We start from the raw sequence: 9774 nt of genomic DNA, 5'->3' as shown, positions 1-9774 counted from the left end.
TAGCACCTTAACAACATCATCTTTTAAAGATTTAAATAGTTCAGCTGGAATATCATCACTTCCACTGGCCTTGTTATTTGCAATGCTTTCTAAAGCCCATTTGACTTCACTTTCCAGGATGTCTGGCTCAAGGTCAGCAACCACACTACCTGGGGTGTACGAGACATCCATATCTTTCTGGTATAATTCCTCTGTGTATTCTTGCCACCTCTTCTTGATGTCTTCTGCTTCTGTTAGGTCCTTACCACTTTTGTCCTTTATTATGGTAATCTTTGTACGAAATGTTCCTTTCATATCTCCAATTTTCTTGAACAGATCTCTGGTTCTCCCCATTCTGTTGTTTTCCTCTATTTCTTTGCATTGCTCGTTTAAGAAGGCCTTCTTGTCTCTCCTTGCTATTTTTTTGGAAATCTGCATTCAATTTCCTGTATCTTTCACTATCTCCCTCGCATTTTGCTTCCCTTCTTTCCCCCGCTATTTGTAAGGCCTCGTTGGATAGCCACTTTGCTTTCTTGTATTTCCTTTTCATTGGGATGGTTTTCGTTGCTGCCTCCTGTACAATGTTGTGAGCCTCCATCCATAGTTCTTAAGGCACTCTGTCCAGCAAATCTAAATCCTTAAACCTGTTCCTCACTTCCACTGTGTGGAACTGAGGAACAGGTTCTCTGTTGCAATTCTCTGCTGCAGACTAGCTTAGCCAGGTGCCTTAGATCTGAGTCTAATGCACTAGAAAACTTTTCTTGGGTTACTGTAAAGAAAAAACCCCAGACATTTTGCCACATTTAAAAAATCCGCCCGGACAGAAATGTCCAGAATTTCCCAGACATAGCCAGGATTCGGCCGTCTGTGAAAGTGCCCGGATTTTCACTTTTTCAAATATGGCACCCCGACATGGAGAACTCACAAACCAAGTTGTTTGTTATGTTTGTGGTGTTTTCTTCCCTTTTGGTGGAAATTCTCAAGTGAGCAGGAGAGAGAGAAAATAGTTTTGCGTCCTTATTCCCATATCAAATCATCAAGAAGAAGCAAACATTCTAATTGTTTCTATAGGGAGCTTATTGAGTTATCCTGACTTGGGGAGACTCTTGGGGAAGAACTGTGGTCACTTTAGCTTGGCTGGAGCACGGGGAACATTTCAATATAAGCCACCTTTTGCAGGCAACAGGAAAACTCACTGAGCTTCATACAGGTAAGACCTTAGTGATGTCCCCCTAGGCGGTTTCCATGCTACTCTTTGCTCAGCTTAAACTTCCCAGCTGGGCAGCAGACCACTTTTCTTGCACCACATTCCCATGTGCATTCAGGAAATGTATACACAAAAGCATATGCCAAAGTGTGCATAAGAATGTGTATACTGGTGAAAGTAACATAAGAATGCAGTGTGCTTGGGAGGATTATTTTGCCAAAAAAAAAAAAATGTATAGGAGGCAAAATTACATACAAATATATAGTATGTAAAACTTGTCCTAAGATGCTGGTGAATTTTCAGGAGGGTTTTTTTAAAATCACAAACCAACATCGAAATGTGGAGGACTGAGCTTAAAATTAGAAAGATGAGAAACTGAGAGGTCTGTCCCCCCATCCCCACTGCCTGCACACTCATTTCCTGTTCTTTCCTTATCAGAAGCCCAACTGACCAGCAGTAAAACAGTTTCTCTTCTCAAGAGTAATTTTTTCCAAGAACTGAAAATATATGACTTTCATCATAACCATAATCCTTCATGAGTTCTGGCTATAGGTTATAATAAAGCATTTAAGTTTACAGAAATAACTGAAAACCAAAAAAGGATTTCAGTCTGCCCCATGGAAGACCAAATTATTTTGATTCACATTTTTGTCCTTGCAAAAACAAAGCACGATTTGTCATTCAAACCACCTAATTTCCAACTTAATCCAATGCAGTTAGCTCCTGAAGCAGCTGTAAAATCACTAAGTGATTTCATGGGTTCAAATGACATGTTTCTTTTTATACAAGAGCTATTTAATGGCTTTATATAGCCAGGTGAATTACTAATTCTGGGCAGGGATACCTAAATTCTGTCATCTGTGCTCTGGTATCCCCTAGGTTAGATTGCTGCAATGCATTATACGTAAGGCTGCCTTTAAAGAAAGATTGAAAACTTCAGCCGGTACAGAATTCAACAGTCAGGTTGCTTACATGGGCAAGGGGATATGAGCATATCAAACCAATCCTGCAGTGTTTGCTAATTTGTTTCTGGAACTAAATCAAAATGCTTTTCTAAAAAAAAACCCTCTAAGCTCTTAAATGGCTCAGAACTGCAAATGGATTTATTTTGTTTTATCAGTTGTTTTGCAATGCTTCCCCAGCACTATTGCTGTCCAGAGAAGCTTTAGCACAACAAAGGTGGGGAAGAAATAAAATAGAACATATGTGGTATAAAAAGAATTTCAGCAGGAAATTTTTATGGAATATGAACTGACAGGAAGTGAAGTCTTCTTCTTTGGCAATCACTTGTAGCCAAGTAAGATTGTCTTCCATAAACACAGTTTTAACAGTGAGTCCGTAGGTGACTGTGGAGGCCAATTCTGGATCCACACATCCTTCCACAGTGGGAACATTGGTTTCTGGGTGGGAGTTGATCACAGTGTAGATTTGCCAAGGGTGCCTTCCTCCTAGCACATTTCTCCCTTGCGTCCTGAGTTCGAGTGCCTTCAAAACCCATGACACCTTTGGTAAAGGCTGTTCTCCAATTGGAGCACTTGCAGGCAAAAGTTTCCCAATTGTTGGTGTTTATACTACATTTTTTAAGATTTGCCTTGAGACGGTCTTTAAACCTCTTTTGTTGACCACCAGCATTACACTTTCCATTTTTAAGTTCAGAATAGAGTAGTGTGGCCATCCCATGCAGATGCAAAATGCGTTGAAAACAGGATTGTGTATAACTGCCCTGAGAGCAAATCATCATGAATAGGCCATAGAGGACCTCTTGGCCTCCCTCCTCTTCTGCTTCAGCTTCAGCTTCAGCTTTTGACTCTGGACTTCTCTGTTCCACAGACTCTCCCTTCTCACTAAACCCTGTTACCTCTTGAGCTTCTGACACCTCCTCTTCCTAGTCTTCTCCCTCTTCTCCCTCTGACCACTCATTGTCATCCTACCACCGATCCCTGGGCTCTGAGTCGTCTTCCCTTGGAGGTTCCCCAACTGGTGCCTCCTATCATTCCTCTGTGACCAAGCAGTCCCTGACGGCTGTGAACACACTCAACCTTGAAAGCATATTCAAAGCACATTCTTTTCCTTAAAGAATTATGTGCATTTTATTTTACCCCTCACAGAGTTACACTTGCCAGCAACCCTTAACAGACTGTAGAGGCGAGAATTCTTTCAGGCAGAGAATGTGTTTCAGATATGCTTTAACGGTATTGTGTGTACACAGCCATATGCTGCCGGTTAAACTGTTTCTTGATAAGGCATGTAGAATTATTTGTTTACACATAGTTTTGTCAATTCCTTGCCTGAGTATGCTCTCTGGTGCTGAGTTGCAGTAATTCCTCTTGTGGCATTTCTTTTATAAACCATACTCTGGACAGTTACACCACAGTAAACTTTTTCGATTTAGCTCCCGGGAAAAACACTTTTGAAGAGTTTTACATTTTCTAATATAACCTTTCAACTGGAGGGTGGGTGGGAATATTCCACACTCAGTTATTTAGAGATATCCAGTATTAAGAAGGGATTGGAAGGCTGTTATATACTATTTAATCAGAGTTGGAGGTGAACTCCATTCTACTAATCTGACTTTGGCCAATACGCCAGTGTTTCCTGCAGTATATATTTTAAAAGGTAAAAAGATGAGGGATGTAATACACCAGAGGTGGACAACCTGTGGCCTTCCAGATGTTGCTGGACCACAATTCCCATCATCACTGAGCAGTACTAGCTGGGACTTTTTGACTGGGTTCCGGAGCTTTTTAAGGCAATTTTGGCACGATTTTACCCCGAGTGCCAGTTTTCCAAGACATTTCCCCTATTTCTGAAAAATAATCCAGGAGGCCATTTTCGGAGGCGAATTCCAGGACATGTCCTGGAAAATTAGGACGTATGGCAGCCCTAGACTGATGGGAGTTGGGTCTAACAACATCTGAAGGCCACCAGGGTCTTCCAACCCCAATCATAGACTGTGGGATACTGATATAACTATAGACAAGGCCAAATTGCTGCAAATACATTTTCCCCTTTTTGTCACTTGCAGGATTCCCTGTGACATCAACTCCATCATTCATCTTCATGATTCATATCTACAAAATGTGCCTTAAGAATTGATCAGGTGAGTGCAAGGAGTCTGCGTTCCAAATTGTATGTCTCCCCTTAGCGTATAATCTCAGTAGAAGGTGAGCAATTGCTTCACATGTTACTTTCCTCCATAACACATTGGTGAGTGCCTTCTCTATGCGTGTACCTGGAACAGAACAGAACAGAAGATGTTTGTGCTGCCTTCCACATATGAGAAGGCATCTTGCTTTTACCAGCATGGTTGTCAATAACCATGGCATAGCATAGTCAACTACATCAAATGTCCAGCAATGGACAAATGATCCACCAAAAGTAGCACACTAATGTACAGCCAGCCCATCACGTGCATTGCACATATCCTGCTACAGCTGTTATCAAGTTGAGTCATGCAACTTTGGTTTGGTGACCAAAGTCAGCCTGGAAAGGCTCAAAATGACTCCTCAGATTCATTGCCTCAGCACAATGTCCTCTCCGTTCACCTCATTTTCCCCAGCTATTCTCTGTATCTCACCACCAAAGCTTCTGGTCCCATAATATTTGAGGCAGAGAGAGCCTATCCATCTTTCGCTGGATAGTAGTGCTTGATTTGCGCTGAGTTTCACATTGCCGGATGGAAAAAGAAAAGTCTATCTTCTTTTGCTATTGTAAAACAAGGGGGGAAATAACATCTTCCATTTTGTATGTCGTTTTAATAAATCCATCCCTCCAAATCACAGGTGTGCTCTATATAATACCAATGAGGGGAATGACAGCATTCCTCTTTCTCTTCCCTACATCAACTGGTGAGATCCATGGTGATGATGGAAACTGAAGGCAACCGCACGCATCTTACCAACTTCATCTTGATGGGTTTCACAACAGATCCACTCCTGAGGATCCTCTTCTTTGTTCTGTTCCTGCTCTCGTACACTCTCACATTGACTGGAAACCTGGGTCTCATCACACTGATCTACCTAGATTCCCGCTTGCACACGCCCATGTATTTCTTTGTGGGCAGCCTTTCCTTCCTGGATATCTGGTACTCCTCCGTCTACACTCCCCGGATCCTGTACGACTGTGTGTCTGAGAACAACGGCATGAGCCTGGCAGGCTGTGCAGCTCAGTTCTTCTTCTCAGCTGGCTTGGCCTACAGTGAATGTTTCCTGCTAGCTGCCATGGCCTATGACCGCTATGTGGCCATCTGCAAACCACTTCTCTATACCACTGCTATGCCTAAGAAGCTCTGCACCCAGTTGGTCATTGGGTCTTATGTAGCTGGCTTTGCTAATGCTATTGTACATACAGGAAACACTTTCCGGCTAAGCTTTTGTGGGAGCAACTATATCAACCACTACTTTTGTGATGCGCCACCACTCGTGAAGATGGCATGTGATGATACCCGGGTCTATGAACTCATATTGGCTGCAGTCATTGGTTGCAATGTGCTGGCAACCACCGCCCTCATCCTGGGCTGCTACACAGGCATTGTGACAGCCATCATACGCATTCGCTCAGCTTCAGGGCGGCGCAAGGCCTTCTCCACTTGCTCTGCCCACCTACTCTCTGTCTCCCTCTACTATGGCTCCATCCTCCTCATGTATTCCCGACCAAGCTCACAACACACTCCAAATGCGGACAAGGCAAATGCTCTTTTCTACACCGTGGTCAACCCCCTGGTCAACCCCTTCATTTACAGCTTGCGCAACAAAGATGTGAAGGCAGCCTTCAAGAAAGTCCTTGGAAGATTCATAGCACCCAAATGAATGTCAGTGACATTGCTCAGCTTCCCACAAAGTACGCAGAAGACCAGGGATGTGGAATCTGTGGCCCTCAATATCTTGTTGGACCCCAATTCTCATCCGCCCCACCCAGCATAGCCAATGCTCAGGGACGATGGGGGTCTGTACTCCAGCAACATCTTAGTGGGCCACAGGCCATAACTTTGGATTAGAGAATGAAGAACCACTCTCTGGTATCCTTATTAATTTAAGAGGCAGCAGAAACCAGCAGGAGACCAAACTGATAACTTTGTGGTGATGCTGTATGTTAGGCACCATCTAGTGCTCTACTTCTCAATACTTCCCTGCCCACCCTCCATGGATGGTTTGTCTCCTCCTGTCCTATTTCCTCATAGCCACATCCACAGTTTTGTAGCACCTGAGAAAGAGGGAGACAAAGCCATCATGGGACAGTAGAGACCTATTAGGCATTGGGAAAGGTGGACACTCATGGGCCATTTTCCAACTCGCTTGTCATGCCACCCATTCTTCAGCTATATGGTCCTTGGGCATCATCTTCTCTCTCTCCCTCCCTCCCCGTAAGTTGTACTGCCTTGAGCTGGGTCTCTGATAGGTATTTCCAGACTCTTTTTTTAATTTCCGCTGCCACCCCAGATACCAAGTATTTGAATGTTTTCCACCTCTAGCGTAGGCAGTCAAGTGAATGTGTGAATGAGACATCCATTTGTTGAAGCCAAATGAATAAAAGCTTTTATGATAATTCAGTATGGTTTCAGTTATGTACTTTCTCATTGGTTACTTTAATTATACAGTGGTACCTCGGGTTACATACGCTTCAGGTTACATTTGCTTCAGGTTACGGACTCCGCTAACCCAAAAATAGTGCTTTAGGTCAAGAACTTTGCTTCAGGATGAGAACAGAAATAGTGCTCCGGCAGAGCGGCAGCAGCAGGAGGCCCCATTAGCTAAAGTGGTGCTTAGTTTAGGAATAGTTTCAGGTTGTACTTTCTCATTGGTTACTTTAATTCTATAGAACAAAGACTAACAGCAATGTTGACCCTGCTCTGTCAGACTATAACCCTGCCACCTTGTCTCTCCATAAACTACCTCCAACTCCTCCCTCCAAACTGTTTCTCCCCAGTGTTGAAATCACCTTTCAAAACTCCTGTCCAACTCAAGACCAAGATTCCAAGCTGTCCTTCTTCCACCCTATAACATCTACCCTAAATCATATAAAATGTCAGGAGAATATTCATGACTCTCCTGTAATATTCATTAATATCCACAGGTCTCCTGCGTCACCCCAAGTTTAGCCTTCAAAGAACCCATGAGGAGAGTGGTGCAGAAGTTCTCTCTTCAAAGCCCAGGGAGACAGTGTCTGCTATAGCTTCTTTCCGTCATGGAAAAGAGCCACACATGTTGTCTAAAGCTGGCATTTGGTGCTGCTTTTTCTACTACTGTAAAGAAAATAGCAAGTGGTGTATTGGAATGAGTAGAGGGCACACCAGTCAGGAAACTAGACAGGAACTTTATTTGTCTCTCTTGAACCAGATCAGGAAGCTCCTGCCTCCACCTGGATTGAAAAAGAACTATCAATCTGTGACCTAGGACTCAGCTATACAGCTGCATATAAAATGTTTTAAGTGTGTTGTAAAGTGCAATATATAAATGTGACACTAGATGGTGACAGTGAGCTATAGCAAATTTGACATATTTTCCAAAACGTTTTCTAGAAATACATTTTCACAGCGTTTTTTATATGTGTGTAGATTCCACCTTAGTGGCTGAAAATAGATGGTGATACTTTCCACATAGCTAGGCCCTCCTTAGCTACTGCCATTATCATCTGGGGGACCCAAATCCTCTTGCCGCAGAACGTGGCTCCTACTTGGAGAGGAGAAATATATGAAACCTAGGAAGCTGCCTTCTACAAAACAGGCCACTGGTCCATCTAGCTCAGTATTGTCCATACTGACTGGTATAGAGATGCCACACACGTTCTCCATTCTCATCTTGTTCGTTAAAACATTTATTGTAATTACAGATGGGAAATGAGCATAGCAGAAATTCCAAGCCTAACCCAATGCTGGTGTGCAGTTTATAGCAGAACCAGTGAATTAATCCCAATCTATAACTGCAAAAGATTATCTGCAGTTCACAGCTAGTTAAGCAGAGCCTTTTGTCCCTGTTTGAATGAAGAGCTGTTCCATGTTGCAGACAAATTCATTACTTCCCAGGGAGTGTGGGGGGGGGGGGCAGCTTAGGAACTTCTTGCTCTTGAAACAACAGGGAACCGGCTGTCAATACAAGCAGAAAAACATTGCACTGCACCTCCTCAGCTGACCACCTACATTTGCTTGTCTCTTGGCTTGGGCATAGAATAATAGTACACTGAAGGGAAGGATATAAGTTTTCTAAATAGAATTGGGCCAGCAGCCAAAGCACATTGGTGTCTGTCGAAACCTCTGCCCACGGTGGGGAGGAAGATCGTGTGTGTGTGTTAGGGAACCAGTTGTCTTGGGTTAGCAGCTGATGAGAGAGAGAAAAAGCTGAGGTGCTTAATAAGAGAGAGATCTATGGAATGGGGAGAGGTCCATGCTGGCGGGGGCAGACATAGAAAGCCCTTGGTAAATGAACCTCCAAGTCACCAGGTGTCTATCCTTCACCAGGGTCCATGTACACAGCAATTCCTATATTTAAAAGGCTCAAACATGTTGTAGGGTGTGCATCATCCACCTCAAAATCTGAGTAAAATAAAATTTTGTTGTTATTGTTGTTGTTGTTAATATCCCTTCATCCAAAGATCCCAGGGCGGTGTACAACATTAAGAATATAACTTACTTGGCATGTATATTTATGGTATGAGAAGACGAAAGTGCATAAAGGGATTTTTAATCACTTGGTAAGACTATCAATTTATGGTGTATGGGGAAAATATATAAACCTGTTAGAGCAGAAGACACCGTGGTGGCTTTCCCCATTGGACGCGATATTCTTGAAAAAGACTAAGGCAAAAAGCGAATGGGCAACCTATAAAGAGTTGCTCATGGAAGTAGAACAACAAATGAAATTGAAAAGCTTTGAGGACATAAGACATTTAGTAACAGACTGGTTGCAATATCACCAATTAAATGATGTGTTTAAAATGGATAAGAAAAATGGATTTAGTTAGGAAATTTCAAGGTTTGAAAAAAAATTATTGGAAAATAATATGAAGTTACTTTCTAAAATATGTAAATTGTTACTAGGGTGGCATACTAAGGATGACGAAGTTAAATCAGTAATGATACAATGGGCACAAGATATTGGGCACAATATCCAATTTTCATCTTGGGAAAAGTTATGGAGGGATGACTTAAAATTTACAGCAAGCTGTGCGTTGAAGGAGAACTATATGAAAATGATATATCGGTGGTATTTAACACCTACAAAATTAGCTAAGATGTATAGAACTGCTTCAAATGTATGTTGGAAATGTAAGGAGAAGGAAGGCACATTCTACCACATGTGGTGGACATGCAATGTAACAAAAGCATTCTGGGAAATGATATATAATGAGTTGGGGGGAAATGTTTAAAACAACATTTGTGGAAAAACCAGAGGATTTTTTACTAGGAATTTTAGGTGCGGAGATACCAAAGGAGCAGAGACGATTATTTATATATGCAACAACAGCAGCGCAGTAGTAGGATACTACTGGCCCTGAAATGGAAAGAAGATAAAGTCCCGACCAGAGATGAATGGCTGGTGAAAATGATGGACTACGCCCAAATGGTGAAATTGAACGGGAAAATCAGAAACCAG

The 9774-nt window shown here is 42.5% G+C and overlaps 1 protein-coding gene across 1 annotated transcript; it reads left to right on the top strand.

The window, feature by feature from the left end:
* Positions 1–4576: 4576 nt before the first annotated feature.
* On the top strand, positions 4577–8797 carry LOC114585141 (olfactory receptor 9G4-like). The gene has a single exon (XM_077932715.1). The coding sequence runs from the start codon at positions 5044–5046 to the stop codon at positions 5992–5994; it is 951 nt and encodes a 316-aa protein (XP_077788841.1). The 5' UTR covers positions 4577–5043; the 3' UTR covers positions 5995–8797.
* The last annotated feature ends 977 nt before the right edge of the window (positions 8798–9774 follow it).

This window comes from Podarcis muralis, chromosome 1 (assembly GCF_964188315.1).
Source record: "Podarcis muralis chromosome 1, rPodMur119.hap1.1, whole genome shotgun sequence".
In the NCBI taxonomy this organism is placed as follows: Eukaryota; Metazoa; Chordata; class Lepidosauria; order Squamata; family Lacertidae; genus Podarcis; species Podarcis muralis.
Note: the sequence above shows the minus strand (reverse complement) of the source record. Positions and strands in the feature narration are given on the sequence as shown.

Coding starts and splice junctions, on each gene's coding strand:
- LOC114585141 (XM_077932715.1), top strand. CDS start 5,044: ATGGTGATGATGGAAACTGAAGGCAACCGCACGCATCTTACCAACTTC.